Source organism: Mycetomoellerius zeteki, unplaced genomic scaffold (assembly GCF_001594055.1).
Source record: "Mycetomoellerius zeteki isolate Tzet28-1 unplaced genomic scaffold, Tzet1.0 scaffold198, whole genome shotgun sequence".
Classification (NCBI taxonomy): Eukaryota; Metazoa; Arthropoda; class Insecta; order Hymenoptera; family Formicidae; genus Mycetomoellerius; species Mycetomoellerius zeteki.
Window position 1 is genome coordinate 532,189 of NW_017256936.1, and position 22,527 is coordinate 554,715.

The following is a 22,527-nucleotide window of genomic DNA, read 5'->3' on the forward strand; positions in this document are numbered from 1 at the left end:
TAATATGTATATAGTTGAGGCGCTATTTCACTACAAATTTATAGTTACTGATACGACTTTTTTCTCTGAGTGTGAAAAATGATAATTAAATCAAATTAATGATTTTTATATCAAATAAATATATGTTTATATTCAGTAAATATTTATATTTAGAAACTATTCAAACATTAATTTTTCATATCTACAGTTTTTTGTACTTACACTGAAAGAAAAGATTGGTTGCTGTAGCAAATTAGATGGTAAAATACACAGAGAGAAAAATGTTTGGTATTTGTAACTATAATTATATATTACTATAATTATGATTATTACTACTATAATAATAATAACAGTAACTATATATATAGTTCCAGCAACTAATGTTATAATTGGCAACCTAAAATGACTATAATTATAGTTGTTATAACCATAAAATAGTTGAAATTACCATAAAAATGGTTCAAGTGACTATAACTAGTTATAGTCATTGCGGATAGACTAACACAACCAAAAATTGGCTGTTGCAGCCAATTAAAAATGCTATGCCATATTTTACCATCTAATTTGCTGCAGCAGACAATCTTTTCTTTCAGTATACAATTTAGAACTTTATAATACTAATCGTATATATTGTATAATCATGCAAAAATTTTCGAATCTGATCTATCGCTATAGTCGAAAATTAATATAAGACATACGAGAAAATAATACATTCGGGATGCTATTTAATTTTAACTGGCCTATATATGACGATGACCATAAAACATGATACATCACTCAGACATTACGGTATAAGTCTCAAGTATCGGAAGTCGTAGCGAAATTCTGCCGATGCAATTTTAATGGTACGATTAATATACGCGTAATAGCAAACGATAGTGCATGCATCATTGCACATACATTCGTATGACTTCAGCGAACGCGCAAGCGATGACACTACTATTTCTATAGATACATAGCTAGACTGGAATAGATAAGAATAAGAATTCCCTCGTTTGCGGAAAACTTACCTTAATATTCTACGAAATTTTAACGTACTTAGAAATCCCCGGATTACTACTTCATACCTCATTATTACACTGAAAAAGAAGATTGGTTGCTGCAGCAAATTAGATGGTAAAATATGGCATAGCATTTTTAATTGGCTACAGCAGCCAATTTTTGGTTGCATTAGCCTATCCGCAATGTCAGTATAGGATTTCGATAGGCTAACACAACCAAAAATTGGCTACTGCAACCAATTAAAAATGTTATGCCATATTTGACCGTCTAATTTACTGCAACAGCCAATATTTTTTTTCAGTGTAGCGAAAGCAGAATATACGCAGACACGCCCGTTACTCGCCTAATGTGCCAATGAAAAACAAGACATAAGTGGATTAAGAGGAATCGACAGATATTCATTCTGCGAAATTAGGTTTCTAATCTTTAATATCGTCGATTAGATTCAACATTCCTAGGCTTCTCTTCACTTCTTTTTATTAGCGAACATATACCTCGCATCGTCAGAATTACAGACTTGGGCAGAAATATAGAATTATCATGTCTCGATATCGATGACGAAAAAGAAATTATGGTGCGATGCTTCTTGGGACGACTCTCTCTCTCTCTCTCTCTCTCTCTCTCTCTCTCTCTCTCTCTCTCTCTTTAGTCTTATTTTAATTTCTATTCGAGAGTATTAAGTGTAATTAAAATAATGGCTGTGCTACGTATTGAGATGTTAATCGAATGCGTCGTAATCTTTCACGTACGCCAATATGCTATAGCGAGGCGGACGTCATTACTGTCTCTTGCATTACGGACGATAAGATCGATCTTCTTTTATTCCAAAATTGATTTTCATTGGATAGCGAACTCTCGTTTCCCTCTGCGACAAACTTTTTGAGGTTTTCACGTTCCAGTATAGATAAAGTTATAATACAATTAATTTGAAGATTCAAACTCTCTAAATCTAAATTAGTAGATAATCACTGATACACTGAAAGAAAAGATTGGCTGAATATGGCTAAATCCATAATCTAGCTAACTTTACTCTAGTGTATAAATTCAATATATATATTGAAAAAAAAGATTGGCTGTTGCAGCAAATTAGATGGTGAAATATGGCATAGCATTTTTAATTGGCTGCAACAGCCAATTTTTGGTTGTATTAACCTATCGAAATCTTATTGCGGATAGGCTAACGCAACCAAAAATTATCTGCTGCAACTAAAAATTGACTGCTGCAACCATATTCAGCCAATCTTTTCTTTCATCTTATGATATCGGAACTGCAAATATCGGTATTTTAATTATATATTGCTTAAACTCCTTTCCTTCTGAATTTCATTAATTCAGATTTAGAGAGGACGTTTTGAATGAACGAATTTATTTGAAATGTCCACATATAATAGAACTGTTTCGGAATATCGAGACCTAACATCGTGATGCATATCTCGATATATGCGCGTACCGGTCGGATTTGGCAGTACTAGCAAGGAGATCGACGGTTCTATCGAAGGGGAGCTCTCTTATATATTGGTATTAACGTCCCCCGCTGAGGCTGAGGTTCCTCCTGTTCGTCCCGATAGGACATCGGGACATCGCTCACAGTGGCGTCGATCTCTCTTTCTGTTTTTCTTTTTCTCTCTCAAATCGAATCGATACTCGTCTCGACATTCGCATTTCCATAACCGTCGATCTTTTCGACGCCTCTGCGAGAACGCGCAGGTTCCTTCGGTGACTCCCGTTCATCTCTTCGTGATAAATACGAGCTGGCTGATTGGACCGGCTTACCGTTCCGTCTAATCCGTCGCCTATCTTCTCGTCCATCCGTCCTCCATAATTGTCTTATTGTATTCCTATAAGCTCTTAGGACCGCGGAGTAGAAGAGGCGGGTGTTCGATGAACCAAATCAATTTCCCTTCACGCGTCGTGAAAAGAAGCGTTATAATAGAGAACGCGGTGTGTGGCCGTCTTTAAGCACGTGCCGAATTACTGTCTTTAATGCATCAATGCAAAATATTTATCATATATTTTATATTAAAATATGAAAATATGAGATTTATATACAACTTTTCGATATTATTAACATTTAGCTGTTTAACCCTGCTGGTCTGTTCAAATTTACTATATGATTATATCTTTTGAGTCAATATGATTAAAAAGCTCAAAAAAAAATTTACAGAAAAAAAGGTCTTACATTAGACGAAGCATCAAATACCAGCGCAAAAAATTTTTTAATCAGATATTAGTAAAAAATAAATTACATTTTGAGTCAAATAGACCCGAACAAATCAATAGAGTTAAAATTATAAAAATAAATGTAGATCTTTAAACTTGAATTACGCTATTTTTTTTTTACGGATAATTGCGTGAAAAATATTCGCTTTAGTGTATATTTTTTAAAAATCTAAGTTTGCCGATTTAGCTAATTTAATGGTGAATCGCGGTTACTCATACTACTAGATCAATGCACATTAAAAGCTGCTTTATACCTATAAAATATCTCAATGCAGTGATACAATATAATCAACTTTGACAATGAAATGATACACATATTTTGTTAAATAACGTGATAATATCATTAGTACACTGAAAAAAAAGATCGGCTGCTGCAGCAAATTAGATGGTAAAATATGACAGCATTTTTAATTGGTTGCATCAGTCAATTTTTAGTTGTGTTAGCCTATCGAAATCCTATATTGATATTGCGGATAGGCTAACGCAACCAAAAATTGGCTGCTGCAGCCAATTAAAAATGCTATACCATATTTTACTATCTAATTTGCTACAACAGCCAATCTTTTTTTTCAGTGTAGATAGTTAATCGTCTGAAATATTTATATACTTTTACACTTAACTTTGCTAATTTCATGTAAACTAGCTTTTAGTATGCACTGATCTAGCATAGTGCAAGTGACCGAATTCGCTATAAGCTTGCCGGTAGCGTTGCGAAGAAATCCGCGGCGAATCAGCGTGAAGCGAGAGAAGAGAACATTGTCCGAATCGGCGCTCTTGATGGTTCCTAATGAGCATACGGTAATTCTATTAGGATTAGCCTCGTCCTGACTGGAATGTTCGGGCAAGTGCGTGGGCGTAGATCGGCCAGGGATGGTAGGGAGGGAATAACGATTGCTCGAGAGTCGAGAGTAGCCGACGCACGTACAGTGCGTAACCGTGTGCGTACGCTTGCGTACGCACGCACACGCGAGAACGCGTATTATACGGCACGAATGCCGAAGAAGCACGAAACGAAAACTCGGCTCCTCCACTCAGCGGTGAACATGTTTCCTGATGGGGTCATCAGCGCGAATTAACATACTGGGTGGACTCGTACGACACGCACACGTGCGCTCATGGATGGGACCGACGCCGACATTTCCATCTGACTCACTGCTCTTTCCTCCTCTCTCTCTCTCTCCTCTCTTTTTCCTATCTCTCTTTATCTCATCACGTCTTTTTTCTTGATTCTTGGAGCGTCTCCTCTTTCTTCCTCAGGATCGGTTGAACCGACGAACCAAACAACGACCAAAATTTGCACGAGCCTCAAATTATCTCGTTGTCGACTTCCGATATTCTCTCCAGATTAGCTTTCAGCGACGACACGTATTGCGACGGAACGGCTATGTTTTCATTCAGAATTGGTAAGAGTGTGAGTTTCGTATATTTACATTTGTATGTCTTATCGCGAGAAAACTTATAACGGTACGGTACATTTTCCCTCCCTCGAGCATGGATGTTGGACTGACTCATCGCGGTTCGGTTCAACAGGAAACTCTTGTTCGTCGAAGTCGTAGGAAATCGACAAATAAAAGCGTTTCAAGTTTGAACAGCGATCGGTCAAACGACAAGAGTCGTGTGCAAACCATTTCCGCGATTGTTGACTCACGATACTTTCCTCAAGGGGCAACGAGGATGAGACATGATGCAAAGTAAAACGTTGGACGATTGGTGTTCAGGAACGATTGGGGATTAGAAACGAGATCTTTCACGTTAACAAGGAACTACGATAAACAGATTTCTAGTTCCTTCTCTTTGTGTTTCTGCATTCGATCGATTTCATTGATCCATTCTTGCTTATACGTGCGTGACCTCGCTACAAATTTTCAGAAAAAGTATGTCAGCTGGCTACAAGATCGGCTTTTGTGATCTCGAGTCCAGAATGCTTGCGCGCGACTATCACTTTCGATGAAGGTACCAACTGTTCCAACCGGTTTTTCTTACTGACATCGGATTGACTTAGTGTACGAGTGCATCGTATCGTCAAGTAAATGGGATCGATGAATTTCTCTCTGATTGATACCAATTATATCACGAGAAAAGAAATCAAATTGCCTCATCATTGAAAATCGCATTGCATTTATCTGGCAAAATTTTTTCTGCAATAAATATTGCAAGTTTATTTACATATTTATTTTTTTTCTTATCGTTTATATAACCGGTTACAGAACGAATTAAGTAAAATTGCAATTATGTCGAAATAAAACGTAGGATAAAATGTGACAGGATCAATAAACGTACTCTAATTGATTAGTTTACATGCTGTAGGAAAATGATATTTTATATTAATAGAAATTAATTCCAATTAGATGGAAGAAATAAATAAATAATATTTATCAAATTAATATAGAAAAGACGATATTGTATGCCACAGCACGTAACTTGAACTTCTCGGATAGCGAAATGGCGGAGGAAATCGATATAAAAGCTTCACGGATAATTACGTCCTCCCAGGACCATGTCCTCCCGTGATGTCACCGTGATCTTGCATCCCGCCTCGGCCATTTATTCCAACCAGGACACTGCCGCTACAGGCGAGATGTCACTGGATCAGGATTATTTGGGTGCGCGCGGAGCGAGTAGATTAGAATGCGCCGAGAAAACGGACCGAACCGAGCGCAGGAGGAGGAGACTGAGAAGAAGGTGTACGACGAAATCTCGATTCCCCCAAGAAGCCTCTCTTTCTCTCTCTTTTTCCGTCTCTCTCTTTTTCGTATTCCGCGTCTCCTCGCAAGTTGGGCCCAACGAGGGAACTGATTTATAACGACCATTCGTTCTAATCGTCCTGTGCATCTTGCGTAGCCCGTCTACCGGAGCATCATCCGTATACGGAGCGGCTCCAAGATGACCGAGTGTCCTCTTGGAATCAGATTTTTTTTTTTCTAAATAAACATATCAAGGAATTTATGTTATAGTTCCCGAGTAATTAACGATTAAAAATGCGGAGCATCGGAAGAAAATGGAAACGATAAAAGATAATAGGCCATCTTTTAGATACATATATTTAATGTGTGTGGCTATTCATTTATATTTCATTTTGAGCTGTTTTAATTCTTCTGTCAATGCATAATTTTTCACTATCGTGTTTCACAGGGTTAAAAATGTAAGAGTGAAGAAAATGAAATAAAATCTTTGCAAAATTATTCTTTGTTCGAAGAGCAGGATTTTTGAGACGTCATAACGAAATTTTCACAAGAATATAAAAATTTTTACTATATAAAATTCTATTATAAATTTATAAATTTAAAAGTGGCTCACACAATACAAACAATAACTAAAAGGAGCATTCAGCAAAGCAGGATATTTTTTGCGAATTATATTTTAAAATCGTACGTTAAAAATATAAAATCGTAAACGTTTCCATTATTAGGCCATTTTCAGTATATCGTATAATAAAATTAATTATAAATTAAACGATAATTTTATATTTTTAACGTACGATTTTGAAATGTATGACGTTGCAGGAAGCATCTTGCGTGTGGCTAGGTGCTCCTTTTATTTATTGTTTATATTTAAAATTCGATATTTGTACTCGAGTTATATCCAAGCACTGACAGAAGGGTTAATAGGATTCTACTAACATCTTTTAGATAAGTTATACTTTTGCTATTCTGGCGAAATGAGGATTGCGCATCGTCATCATCATAATAGTACTTATACAACATGTATTTATATTTAGGGGCGAAGTTTTCTATCCTTAATGGAATTGAAGATCTCGAGCCCGTTAGGAAATTGAAGTTACATGTACGGTACATATAATGCGCAAAACGTTGCAACCGGTAAGGTAAATCATAAGTCTGAAAGGTGACTCGGTCCATCCGGCCGTGAAATTATTTATTCCGTATAAATGCGATCCGAGGCTCGTGTACACGACTCGCGCGTGTATCCCGTTGGGGGGCGTAGGGCGCGTAGAGAGTAACTAAATCAACGTCATCGGTAAGTTTAATTACGGCAGCGCACAGCAACAAAAGAAATCGGCGCCGCGCCGTGGCTCTCGGGTGGTCCACGTAATCGAGAGGAAAAGAGATGCGAGACTAGACAATTCATTTTATACATTCGTATGAATAAATCCTGCCTTCCGTCTCTCATTTCTTGAAAAAAAAAAGACGCTGCGAAAAAGATAAAGAGAGATAACAGAACGTTCGATTACGTTTGAAATATTATAAATGAGAAGTCCTAATCAAGACGTCGCAGAAATATAAAAAGCGCTAATCACCAATATATGCAAAAATACATGAATAAAAACTTACTTTATTACAATAATTATGAAATCACTAGCGTATCATAACGATCAAGCGATACTTATACGACTAAACTATTAATACCTGTCACGATCACAATCGACAAAAAAAGTCCACGTTTGCAAGCAAAAGCCTGAAATTACAAGTCAATAATATGCAACAAAAATTTTATATGATTGTATAAAATTTTTTATGCGATCATATAAAGTTGCGTATTTTTTGCTTCTCACGTTTTGTTTTAAAATAAAAATATTTATCTTGTTTATTATTCTTTATTACTATTCTCTGTATCTTTATTTTTTACTATTGCTTCATTTTTCTTCATTATTTCCTTTATTTTTTTACTATTGATCATTTTTCATATCAGAAATTTATCATTAAGGGGATCCTAAAGCTGTCTGTAACCGTCTGTACCGACTAAATCGTAATTTTTGTATAAAAAATTTTTTTTTCTCTTTCACAGATTCGTAAATCCTTTTCCAGGATTAATGTATACACATTAACACGTGTTTGTGAGGTGGAGTTTATGCCGAGAATGATAAAAAATTTTTCTTAAGATTTTTCAATTTCAAAATTTTTTGTTGTTCTCGGCATAAATTCCACCTCACAAACACGTGTTAATGTGTATAGTTTAATCCTGGAAGGATTTTCGAATCTGTGAAAGAGAAAAAAATATTTATTATACAAAAATTACGATTTAATCGGTGGTACGGACGGTTTTAGGATCCCCTTAACGCTTTTTTTTTACAATAACTCTGCTGTTGCCATTAAAATAGTTAATGCTTCTTTGAAACAAATACTCAGTCTCCGCTAAAAGCGTTCGCTCCACTTTTATTCGCGTGACCTATTAGCGCCTACTACGCGAAGCTTTTACGCGAATGCCACGTGCAGCAGCGAGCTTTCAACGACGAAAGAGCAAGACGAGGAGCGTGACAGGATTAATGGAGGAACAAAGAGAGGACGAGAGAAAAAGAGAGTAAGAGAGAGAAAAAGAGAGAGAAACGTTTAGTCGGATACCGGAGGGAGCCTACGAGTTTGCACCTAGAACGAACAGCCGGCGGCACGCGAGGTCGGCATACGAGAATTACGAAGAAAGAGAACGAGGAAGGGTGAGAGAGAAGGAGGGCTGCAGCCCATCAGCCCGTTTAATTAATTAAAAGTGCATTAACGGGGGGTCATCGGCGACGTTCTATGGGGAGGACGAGGGGTTCTCTCCGTGGCGTTAGATACGCATGTAATGATCCTCTGAACCGGAACAACCGCTCTATTACTTTCGTCAACACAACGATGCTCCCCGGCCCCTTTCTCGTAGACCTTCCTTCCCATAACTTTTCCGAGCTCCCCGCAGTCAAGGATGACCACATTTTCCGACTCAAAATTGACTTGCATCATCTGAGTATAGTTTCATAGCAGAGGTTTCTCGAAAATGGCATGTTCTTTTAAAATACATTATATTTAAAGTATTGCTTATCTTATAATCAAACATTAAAAAATATCTTTTTTGAAATCATAGAAAAAAAAATGTTGCTGCCAAGGGTTTTATTTTATGTATTAGTAAAAACTGCAATATATATATTTTGTAAAACACTTTGCAGCGATGTCTTATCCTAAAAGATGAGGTGTGCAAATATCTTGTTTACAATATATGTAATTATTTTCTTTTTTCAAGACCTGATATCGCATATATGTTTCGATGCAAATGTATACTCATTATCTCACTTTAATGTAATATTTAATGTAATATTTTGCTTATGATAGATTATGTATTGTATGCAATTTTATTCGCCCGCTCGTACGTGTCCCCTTATGAATTAGTGGGGTGAAAAGAAATTTCGAGATTACGTCCGCCTGGCCTCGTTCGGCGACGTTATCGGAATCACGCGCAGATAGAATCGAAATACCAGGTGCAAATTACTAGGGAGATGCCCAGGTAGCACGGAAGTTTGACGCGCGCGCATGCTACCAGCTGACTCTCGAGTCCGCGAGGAACGTTAGCGTAGCGTAGCGTGTAATCACGTTAATGCGCCACAACATCGTGAACGAGCCGACCGAGGAGGAGTGATCCCGGTTTCGCCAAAGGGATCATCCCGCGAGTCAGCGGCTCTCGAGGAGTGACTCACGCCTGCCGTTGCTTGCGTAATGAAACCATGGAGAGTCGATAACGATAATCTTTGGCGAGTATTCCCTATCGCCGCGTCGCGGCGAGACGGAAGGAGGAAACGATGACGAATCATCAATGACCGTGGCGAGATCCGAATCAGGTTTATATTTACCGATCAGCGTAGTAAACATTAGGAAGTCGACCGTGGAATTTTTTCTTTATTTTTTTTTATTGGCGGAAATGAGAAGTAAAGAGAACCTTTCGAATCAATTTATCTGAAGCGTGATTACACAAATTTATTGAACATAAACGAGCGAAATTAGAACGTTGTAAAGAGCTATTAGTCTTTTTTTTTGTCTATAAATTTGCGTCATTAGTATGAATTAAATGTCGATGAGAAAGTATGGTTAACTGAAAGTATCGACTCAGTGATCAAAATGATCAACGGTTTCGCTGTGTTAATCGCCGTTTGTCGTTGCATCTGGATTTATGCATCCCAGAGAATGTGCGCGCGGTCGCGTGGTAATATATGACCTGAGGTGTCCTAATGAGGGGAGTGGATTCGCAGGATGTGCGGATCGCGTGAGACGAGCGTCTAACAATGCGAGAGATCGATGATGAAGCGTGCCGTGCCGTGATGAAGCGAAGAAACGAGAATAGTTGGCATAGCGTCCGGTCGGGCACAGTCGACGAAGAAAGAATCAAATATTCGATTAAAAAATATATATTCTTCGTAATCGATGGTTCGTTGAAGAATGTCGAAATTAACTGATTAATCTTCAGACAGCAGAGAGTCTATTTTTCAAATCTTATAACTTTTTTCTTAATAAGATTTGTTATAATTCATTATTTTTCATTGTATTCTCTCGCTCAAATGTGACATCTTTTCAGCGCGCGCGCGCCCCCCCTCCACTGGTGGCTTTCCTATAAACACTCTAAACACATTTTCTTGCAATGAAATCTCACTCCAAGAGAGTGAAAATACACCCTTGAAAAAAGTGAAAATATTTCACTTTTTGAAAGGGAATAACAATTTTCACTCTTTTTAGAGTGAATTTTCACTTCAAAGGAGTGAAGTCTCACTCCAAAAAAATGAAATTTCACTCTAAAAAGAATGAAAATTATCATTTTTTTTGTAAGAACACAGAGAGAAAAATGTTTGGTATTTGTAACTATAATTATATATTACTATAATTATGATTATTACTGCTATAATAATAATAACAGTAACTATATATAAATAGTTACTGTTATTATTATTATAGCAGTAATAATCATAATTATAGTAATATATAATTATAGTTACAAATACCAAACATTTTTCTCTCTGTGAAGTAAAGAGTGATTGTATTTTCACTTTCTTGGAGTGAGATTTCACTGCAAGAAATTTAGAGTGAAGATTAATTTTTAAATATTTTTGAGCGTGTAGACAGAGTTCAGTTGAATTTGAAATCAAGAGTACGTATTATGAAATTATTTAGTATGAATTCTGATCAGAATTATTCAATTATCCTCTTATAGACTCTCTGTCATTATGTTTTCTAGGGAAAACGGAATAATTTCGAACAATTCTATAAAGTCTAATGTTCGCATTTATAGTCAGACCTTATATTTAATACTTCCTTAAATTTATCTTTAGATGCTCAGTAGCCAATAAAATAATTCGTAAAGCATCTGAAGATAAATTTAAGGAAGACTTAAATATAAGGCCTGACTATGAATACGGGCATAAATTAAGAGCTTTATGGCGGGCGATTAGTCCATGTCGCGTACCTTTGAGTTATTCGATTAACACCGTGCGATCGACTCATAAATGATGGTGGACAAACAACGATAACCGTATCGCGGAGTTATCGTATGTGCCAGACAAGAGGGCGAAAAGGGTCCGTGGGGTCCGCGGACGCCACGTGCTAAGGTAACATGAGCGTGCTTGTCAAACTTTGCTTCGTGAACGTAGGGATGGTGCCTGCGCGCACGTGCGTTTTAATACGACGTAATGTGTTGCATGTCCACATTCATTAAGTAATTTTCCGGCCGAGAAGTCAGCAGTCTACCCGCGAGTCACAATTATGGACAGGCAAACAGACATGTCGATCGCTCCATGAATTTTGTGACAGCTCAGGAGGTTCGATCTTATCAATCGAACGTCTCGCAAACGCTTGAGAGATAAAACGAGTAAACTAAATGAGATATATATATATATATATATAGAAGGACTTGTTTGAGATAATAATTTACGCAGCGCGCGACATTTATCTTTCACATTCTTTTAAATTTGATGTACATTTTTTTACATATTTATACATTTATTTATATATTTACATTATATGCGTTAAAATAGAAATGTATTTAACTCTAACTATACACACTGAGGTTCCAGAAACCCCAGTGCAATTTGCTAAATCGAGATTAGTTCGTGTTTCTGAACTTTTCTTTTCCTTTGAATCTATAATATATCTCGAAGCTCCTTAATTCTATAGCTAGGATTAATTAAATAAAAGAAATCCTATATTCGGACAAAGCGGATCTTAGTATTTAAATATTTCTGTATGAATTTATATATATATCTGATTCCGCAAACCGCGCGCTGAAATCTTTTTCGGTCATAAAACGCAATTATGAGTACAACCAGAGTAGTGACAAGCAATTTAATAATTTTTAATGCCAACCAGCATCTTTATAAGAATATTAATAATACGATGTTAACGAAAATCTAAAATTTGCGAATAATTTATTACGAAAAATAGAGAATATAGAGAATATATTTTGGAGAAATATATTTGCATAAATCGATAGTCTCTTATTGAAATACAGAGAAGTCTCGCGAAATTTGTCGGATTACTACACGGCATAGTGCGAGAGAACGTGCGGCACAGTCTGATGTATAAATTTCCGTGTGCCGAGTAATTAGTCTCAGAACGCGATAACTCGGAGATATCTCGGAATCGCGATCTCGCACGCAGAATTCGCGCGCGTTTCCGCGCGGCGTGCCTCGCGACGACGTTGAGCGACTTCGGTGCGATGCCGGTGTTGCTGGTGCACGTATCACTCTCGTGTCGAGTAGAACGACGACGAGGGGAATCGAGCAGAATCGAGTTCCGAGATCAAGTCACGCGTAGTCTAAAAGAAAGTCGTTTAAAGGTCAACGGTAACAGCAGCAGCAGCAGCGACGGCAGCAGCAGCAGCAGCAGCAGCGCAGCTCGACTTGCATCACAAATGCCAATCTACTTACGAAATGTATACAGAGAACAATGATAATCTCTTGCCTACCACCGCCATCGCCGCCATTTGCCTCTTCATCCTAATCGTCGCGCCGTCCTTTTAAAGGCACTTGCGCAACGATACCCGAGAATCGATTTTCTCCCCTTTCAACCCCTTCGCGACTGTACTTTCAGCCGATAGGCTAAAACCCTTCCGGCAGGTTTCCAGCAGATTGGCCGAAATATCGCCTTCGGCAATCTCGTCACGCGCGGGCGATAGTGTCGATGATGGTTCGGTTATCGTAGCGAAAGGGTGGTTAAATTCGGTTTCTCCTTCGCTGCAGCGAAGCAGAAACCTCCAGCGAGTTATATACTGAGAAACTGAGAATCGTGATCGCGCGATCAGCCGCGTTGATCTCGATTGGATCTCGATCGCGCGCGATTACCCTCACACGGTAGAGGAGCGTAGATCTCGCGCGATCTCTCGCTTTCCGCCTGAAAGATTTCGCGAATCGCAACGGCGACGGGGACGTATCTCCGGCGTCATCTTATTCATATCCGCGAAATAATGCTGAATAATTTTACCATAAATACGGCGCGTCCGCGTGGGCGTAAAGTAACGATAATGCAAGTAAATAATGGACGCGAGAGTTTTATTACCTAGGCGGCTGAATGGACGGAGAGATAGAATCTACGTGTCCGCGCCGCGCGCTGCGCCGTGCCACGGATGTACAGCCCCCTCGAGGGGGATCACATCGGAGGATGCGAGGGACCTCCGTGCGTTCTCTTGTGCCCCGTTAGCCCCGTCTCTCTACTCGCGACGCGATGCGACGCCGCGACGCGACGCGGTCCGGAGTCGCCCGGAGCCTGGATCCGAGCTCCTCCTTCGTCTCTTTTTCGTTCTGTCTGATGTTGAAACCGTTCCTTCGGTCAACTAACGAGAGTCTCGCTTGTTTAGCGTTTCAAGCGGCGCGTTATCTTGGCGAAGTCCTAATAGCGAATTCGGTTGGACGTACTAATGCGCACTTGTGCATATTAAAGCCGTTATATGCTGATTTAATCTAAGTATAAAAGTGAAACGCAAATGTTTCAAATTATAAAATACATGGTTTTACTTAATAATAAAATGTACTGAGGATTTCACGAATTAACTTGTTTCTATATTTATATTAAACACACGTCTTTGTGGCAATTTGTGTATGACGGTTTTAATACGTATACACTAAGTGCGTCAAATCAAATTTGTTATAAGGTCATGGCGCACAAAAAACTTATGGCAGTAAGAATCTAAAACGTAAGCAGTAATGCGTCGTCTATAATATGTGAAGTGAGCTTGGTTTAAGAAGTAAGAGTGAGAAATTGACCAATCACAGTCGATTATTCTTTTCACAATCGACTGTGATTGGTCAATTTTACTCTTCTTAAATCAAAGCTTACTTCGTATATTATAGACGACGCATAAGAAAATTAACATGTTGGATTGGCTACTGTTTGCGTTATAGTCTTACGAACTTTACTGTAATTGATTAATTCGTTTACTGCTTACGTTTTACTGCTTAAGTTTTTTTTTTGTGTGCCATGGATCTACCGCGAAGGAAAAAGAAACTGAAACAGTACTCACAAAACCGGCGAACGCAAAACGATCTCGGATAAGCGATGCACGTCGTTAATCTTCTAATATTCCTGTAACAAGCAATAGAATTTGGTACACAGATTTCACGCTATTCTATGATTGTATCAATTAAATTATAGTTAAGGGGATGGGTGGAATAAAGGCCTAATTGTAAAATCTTGATATTAATAAAAATTAAAATAACTTGCTACTTTTTTATTATACACAAATGAATACAGTATCGAATGAATTTATGTAATGTCTTTAAGAAGTTACATGTTACAATACTTTTCTATTACGATCAATATTATACATGAAAAAGCTAATTGCTAGAAAAAGGGCCGAAGTAGAATTGTGCCTTTATTCCGTCCATCCCCTCAGTTATAATAACAGGTTACGATTGGATGGAACAGATAATAGATTACATTCGTGTCTTTCACATTTCTTTTCTTCGAAAAATTAGACGCATCAAGTAATTAGTTTAACATATTTATATACATGTTTTTAAAATATTCAACCTCATAAATACTTCCAAAGATGTCATAATCATTTAATAATTTTTGCAAATTTGTTAAAATAATAAAAATTAGTCCGAAACACAAATGACCCATCGTGTATATCAATTTTAACCTCGGTTCAATTTTTAAAATTAGAAAAACATGAAGAGTAAGTTGAATCGAGATTAAAGTTAATCTACATTGATGGAAACGAGAACAAGTATCGCGAAAATAATTGTCTACGAAGAATCCAAAGGCTTTGTATTATGAAAGCGATCACTGTGGTTACCTCGAAGTCGCGCTACCCCCGCGTCCGCGCATTGTTATCGAGGTCGGAACGCTTCGACGAGCAGAAAAATATGGACGTATTGCGAGTCTAGTCATACCTTCTCGCGGGAACGGAACTTATTCGTTCGAGCGGATAGCGTGATCGCGATCGCGATATGGAACGCGAAGTCGCGACGGCGATGATAAGCGTTTCGGCGAGAATCGCGCGTGAGGACAATTCGGGGCGGCTTCATGGCTGACATTTTCCTGGGCGTTTATCGTGATAATAAGGCTTTAGGTCAGAGGGTGTGGCCTACCCAGATTGATTCGGCGAGCTGTGCTTGCTTCTGCGCGTTGCGTTTTCTCATTGCGAGCAGTATGGCGTCGCGTCGTTTCGATTCTTTTATTCCATCTTGGCCGTATTACGTTTATCGCGTTGCTATATCGAAGAATTTAGTCGGTGATTCGCTCCCGATAATTATGAAGTACGAGCCGGCTTCACGCGAGTTATCGGAAGCGCCGTATCGAAGGCGCTCAAATATTACGTAAACTGATAAACGACTGTATTTAATCAAATTTCTAATTTCTGTTCTTTTATTAAAATAAAAGAATGTAGGGAGAGTGTTCGCGATTTGCTTCGAAGCATGGATATCTTCCAGTGATATCTCATTTCGAGATTGAATACTACGAATGATTATATTTTTATATAATTGTATTTAAAAGCGATGGCTCTTAATTACTCCTTCTTGTTGATTTTCTTCTATCGTTCTCTTTCAATTATCATGCCTTATTATCATGCTGTTCCTCGACTTTTCTCGCTTTGTCGCGATTTTCCACGTTCTCTCGCGAACCTATTAATACAGCACCAGCATGAACGAGTCGTAGCGAGAAACGTTCTTGCACTCCGGAATCATTGGCTGCATGCTAATCGATTTGTAGGAGAATGGATCTTGTATTCACCAGAATAAGACAAACTGGATTTATTGACTCGCTATAGCCGAGAGAAAAAAATCATTCCTTTTCCGAGGACGATTACAACCGTCCGTGATCGTCATCGTCGTCGTGTTACTGGTGTGCGATCAACAAACCAGCTTGTGATCAACTGGAATAATCAAGCGGAGATATTAGCGTAGCGTGCGTTCGCGCGCGTGGGAGTGTACGCGCACGCACGCACGCACGCACGCACGCACGCATAAACCTATACGCGTGTAACCGCCGCTACATAATGACGACGCAGTATCGGCGCGGCGTGGGTGTTCGTTCTCGCTCCGACAGATTCGAAAACGCATTATTAACACCGGCGACCCTGGCTCTATGATTACGCGCATTAATAGCCGGATGGACGAACTTTGCTCGCGCTCCGCACTATCATTATCATCGCAACGCGAGAAAGAGACGGATGACGAGAGACCGTAGGAAAAGAGGCTGGTCCCACCGCGGCGGGCCTCGATGGTTCGAGAAAGAAAATTACGAAATTGTTATTTCTTTCGTTCGAACGCATTTCACTCCAACAGTTGTGTTTAATATCGTGTGTGTTTTTCGTACGGCGGTGCCATTCGATTTTGAATGCATTTTGTTAGATTCATATTTAGCCAGGAACGTCGAATACTATTTTTACGTACACGATGCGAACGAATCTTGAGCTATCATTTTTTTAATGGGTTTTCTGTAATAAGTCATTGCCTAAGCTTTAAGTCTTAGGCTATAAGAAATTGACCAATCATAATCGATTATTCTTCTTACATTCGGCTGTGATTGGTCAATTTCTTATGACTTAAGACTTCAAACTTAAGTAATAGCTTATTGTAGAAAGCCTATTATATTCATCATATTAAACTAGAGATTGAGGCTCCTATTCTATAAGTCTTAACGACAGTATCGTTATATTATTGTTGCGCAGCATTTTTATCATGTATAATACCTGCGCAATGACAATGATACTATCATTGTTAAGAGTTACAGAATAGAGGCTTGAATTTAAAACCAATTAAGTTTAGTGAACTTTGCTTTGATTGATCAAATTCAATCTCAATCTCAATCTCTAGCCTGATTACATTACAAATCATATTTGACGTCTACACTTTTTTGGGTCGCATTTTCAAATCATCATAATTTTTCTGAATTCAAACTTGGATCGCAGGACCACGAAAAAGATCTCTGTTTATTCGATATTTTATAATGATTTTTTTTTACGTTTACAGGGAGTTGATGAATAGTTTCCAAGGTTTTGCCTCCGTTCTTTTCTATCCGCGAAAATAGATTTTCTGATTTATATTCTTTTCTTTCTATAAAAGTGAAATCTTTGCGATTAAAGCACTATCGTTCAACATGACGCGTACGCTACGATTTAAGTATACGGATTTTTAAGTATAATGTTTCGCGCGCATATCGTACCTCGCTTGCGTACACGAGCTCCTTTTCAAATTGCATATCAGGTACGATCGAATGTCGCGAGTGTACCAATCTTCCGACGATGAATTATTCATTGTGTAAATAATTCATAAATCATTGCGGGCTGCACAAGCCGCGCGAACAGCAAAACCTGATCGAAAGCTCGAAAGCTTGCCACATAATATTTTTCAAGGAATCTATAAATGTTTCTTCGCAATACGTTTCAGTGTCTATTGAAACATTCAACGACATCTCTTTCACCTTTTATAATTTCAATTTTAGACAAAGAGACTTTAACATTTTATATAGGTTGAAATCTTAAAGCTCGGACCACACAATGGGTGCTTTCCATTTAATGATACAAAAAAAAAGAAATTTGCTTCCTACATGTAATGGAAGCAAATTTCAAGCAGGTACATTAAAAATATTTAATGATATCAATGAAAATGAAGTTACAAGTAACTTAAATTTAACGTTTATTTACATTAAACTTTATGCAAATCTACATAAAATTTAATCAAAAATGTACTAAACTTCGTAAAATTTTATGAAAAGTACACTAAATTTCATGTACATGTATACTTTTCTCAGTTGCAGATGCTTTAAATTTAATCCAAAGTGTGTATCATGGCTTACTTTTTATTTAATATAACTTTGTTAATTGCGTTTTCCTCTCGGCGTCTAACTTACATCATTAAGACAATTTAAGGTATATATTTTTTATTCAATTTGTAATTTAATTTAATTTACTATAAAATGTATTGATAATCTAAACTATAACGCAATGTTAATTTATTATTTATTTGTAAGATTGGAGAATTGTAAAAAAGTGAGATGAGATCTCCTTCGACATTTTTACATATGGACCACTTGTTACGAATACAACCGAACTCATTACTGGACTTTATCATTTGACTGAATTTTCCGATATTTTGTGTAGGATTGTTTGTTGTTTTGCATTGAAAATGACCCGATCGGTGTCGAAATGTTTATATGTATGTAAGAAAGTTTATTAAATATTCTTTATGTTATAACTGGATCGTAGCCCTTTCTTTATACTATTGATTTATTCTGATTGAGCCATATTGATAATTATGCTTTAAATTTAATTTAGTGTCATAAAATTGAATTTAATTTATGTAACTTAAAAGTACATTAAATTTCATGACATTTTTAACAGTGAAGATGATGCAAACATCATTCTGTCTTTCTTAACATTCAGTAAATAACAAAGATAGAACGTCACTTATTGTGTCATCAAATGGAAAGAACCCAATGTTTTGATCCTTTTTCGACAGGTACTCGGTACGTTTCCATGGCTTTGGCCACGAGTTGGGATACCAGCGGAAGTGTTAAAGTCGTAAAGATCGAAACGATGCCGTAACTGTCTCCTAGCTTCGCTTTTGATACCCACACGCATTTCCGGCGCGAGAACAGTATCGACGCCTAACATCGCCGGCGACGAGTGATGCGTCGATCCGAGAGACCCTTGTAGAAATCCTCCGAATGTCATACACCAAACGCACTGTAGCGAGGTGGCACTCACGTCGTCTCTCAACGTGACAAGAGAGGAAAAGAGAGGAAGAGCGAGCGAGCGGTGTACCATGGGGCGCGAGGGCGGCGTTGCTCGTGTACAAATCATGCAAAGGATGACGCGGCATCCCGCTTTCCGTCTTCCGTCGCTCCTCCTCGCGCGTGCTGGACGTCGTAGGGCGAGACAGCGTTGTGCATGTTGACGACGCTCGACCCGGGGACCTTCGCCGCGCGTATCACCATATCGCAAGTCATTCGCCCTTCGTTCTCTTCTCGGCAGATGCGCCCTTTACAATCTTATGTGTTATTAGAATGACCAAAGAGACTTTAGTCGATTATTGTTAGCAGAAGAGCTTCGAACGTATGTTTGGAAAGGTTTCCTCAAAAAATTATCGCTAAAGAGTTTTTTATTTTGTATATCTGTTGCTATTATTAGCACTGAAAATATTAACGTTTCGATAAACGTAGATAATCTGATTGCTGATTAAATAAAGAAAAAAGTTATCCATTCGATTACATCGTACGAAACGTAACGTTATATTAAACAATAACATTGTTTCCTTAATTCAAAAGTGACAAAAATATTAAGTTTATCCGAAAAGGGGAGAACTACTTTTCAACTTAAGGAAATTATTAACTAATCAAATAATATTGACATAAAGAATATATTCTTAGAAATATGATCAAATGTCATTTTTGTTATTTTGGTTTCAGAACCCTTAAAAATAATCTTTCTTTTGTTGTGATTTTGATATTCTCTAAAATTATAACAATTCGGAATAATTCATCAAAAGTGACACAACTTGAAATATTGTCAACAGTTTATATTTACTTTGATCAACTGCAATGATTAAATTGAAAATAAAATAATTTTTGTTTTAAATTTTGATCACCAAAATTATCTATTTTAAATGTTTTCTATATAGAAGACTTATTTCTTTTCTATTTACAAAAACGATACGACTCAAATATGTCTCTTTCTCTCTCTCATTCTTGTAGAAAACTTTAAACTTTTAACTAAAAAATCACATTTTTTCAGTCACTTTTGAGATAAGGGAATGATTTAATTAGATAATGTGAATGAAATCTTTATAATAATTTAAGTTAAAATTGAAAAAAATATTAACTAAATAAACGAGTCATGTTTCTTCTTGTTCTTAGCAGACGTCGGACCTGGACACTTTGCTGTGCAGGCAGGATCTCGATCGTCTGCAGAGGTTGGACGAGGATGAATCGGACGCGAGGGATGCGCGGGAACCGTCTGTACACATGGAGGACTTCTTCGAGGTCGGCGGACCTACGGCGGTGTGCCGACCACCGCAGGCCAGTTTCGTTTCCTCCAGGAGTCAGCCGGCCGGCGCCGGTCAGGACGACGACGTCTTCCTCAGGCCGCCGCTCTGGGAGGATATCACGTCGAGTATCCAAAAGTTGGATCCGGAAAACGCGGATATGTTGGGCTCGCAGTCTCACATAAAAATGGAGACTGACGACGTGACACCGCCGCCAGTTCTCTCCCCGGTGGAGATCAAGACGGAACCGTTACCGCCACCGCCGACCTTGCATCTCCTCGAGGGACCGGCCACAAACCCCTCACAGAATCCCTTTCCAAATCCCTCTAGTGTTCAGCACGTCGTACACCATCGGACGACGACGACGACAACGTTCAAGAGCTTTCCCAACAGCAACAACAATAATAATAACAATAACAACAGCAGGACTGTTAATAGTAATAACACGAGCGGGAGTAATGCCGGTAGCAATAACGATAACGGCAATGGCGCCAACAGCAACAACAACAGCAACAACAACGGCGGTAGCAATAGTGATTCGTCAACGACCAGTCATCATCAACCGAGCGGCAACGCGACATCGCCGCTCTATGGCTCGATGACGAGACTGATGTATATTTCGCCGCTGACGCCACCGATCTCCGATCCCAGCTCACCCATCGGCGCCGGTCCACCTAGGCGGACACCGCCACCCCCGTATCCCCAGCCAGGTCCGATCCTGAATCCGGCCCACAGGATCCAATCGCAGTCGATGTCGAACAAATTCAACAGGCGGAATAACCCAGAGTTGGAAAAACGCCGGGTGCACCACTGCGACTTCATAGGTAAGTATATAGACTTGAATCCTTAGACAATTTATTGTTAGGTCCTTATTTTGTAATAACAGTATCGATGTCGTTAAGAGTTATAAAATAGGAGTCTTTAGTTTTTAATTCGATGCTACGCTTTTTTTTTTAGAAGAATTGAAAGAAAAACTATACATTGACTTATTTAGTGTCTGTACAACATTGAATTAAATGTTAAACTAAAATGATTGATTTATGAAATTCGACAATATTTGTGGATCGGAGCAACAAATATATTTTTATCACTGTGTCAGCTATTAATTTGATAGCATCTTTAACTTGTATTTTGATAAAATAAAACATATACCGAAACTCCCATATGTCAATAAAGCACTTTACAAACATCGTATAAGATTTTAACTTTATCGTTTCAATCGTACTCTTAACTTTGATCTTCGACCTAATTTCTTGTTCTCTTTTGCAGGTTGTACGAAAGTCTACACAAAGAGTTCGCACCTGAAGGCCCATCAGCGAATACACACGGGTGAGTGAAAACGCTGCTGTATTTTGACGTTTCACGTGGTTGCTAGTACAAGGGAGAGAACGTTCAAATTAGGGGGAGGGGCTTCCGTGTATTCTCCGGTAATTAGGTATGTAGCTCATCTACGCGAAGCGAGACGAAGTGTTTGAAAGCGCGAGGTCGAGCAGTCGACGTTTGCGCGTGGGCAGGGCGCGGTCCTTAGCCGTCTCTCTCTCTCTCTCTCTCTCTCTCTCTCTCTCTCCCCCCCTCTCTCTTTCTTCTCTCTGTCTCTTCTTTTCCATCTCACAGTTTCTCCACTGGCATTACTTGCGCGCGGTGTCGCGCAAAGGCGCTTCTATCATATGTAAACGTGGTAAGGGACGCACGAAGCTCTCGTGGTATGCGACTCTCCGCTTAGAGCGAAGCTAGCGACCGACCCACATCTTATCCATGTCCAAGCTTCGCCAACACACGGACGCGAGTCGCGGCACCAACACCGCCTGCCGCGTGTAGCTACCTGGACGAACACGCACGCTAGTTCCCACACGCGTGGAGCGCACGCGAAAGAGCGAGAGAGCGTAAGAGCGAGAGAGATAAAGATGGGCGGAGAAAAGGACGAAGAGACGTGCTTCCCGCACACGTGCCTACGCGGCAGTCTCTCGCGGAATGCAAGCCGGAGGCATCTTAAGTGCGATGTACCACTTTCGAATTGATACCTCGGTGAGTTTTTGCGGTAAACCCGTGTCATCGTCTGAAACGAATCGGTCGAACGAAATAAAATTTAAAGATTCTAAGAACGCGTAGGGAGGAACGAAGACAAAAAGACAATCGCGCGCTAAAATTTTATCTTT

At 38.8% G+C, this 22,527-nt stretch overlaps 1 protein-coding gene across 2 annotated transcripts in view; it reads left to right on the forward strand.

The window, feature by feature from the left end:
* The window catches only part of LOC108722153 (Krueppel-like factor 5), a 54,080-nt gene that overhangs the window by 25,952 nt on the left and 5,601 nt on the right, over nucleotides 1–22,527 (forward strand). Inside the window, exons 2-3 of one of the 2 annotated variants that reach the window (XM_018447109.1) lie at nucleotides 20,244–21,195; nucleotides 21,641–21,700. In XM_018447109.1, coding sequence (XP_018302611.1) covers nucleotides 20,244–21,195; nucleotides 21,641–21,700 — 1,012 coding nt within the window. The remainder of the gene's footprint in view (nucleotides 1–20,243; nucleotides 21,196–21,640; nucleotides 21,701–22,527) is intronic. The other variant, XM_018447110.1, reaches the window with a different exon arrangement.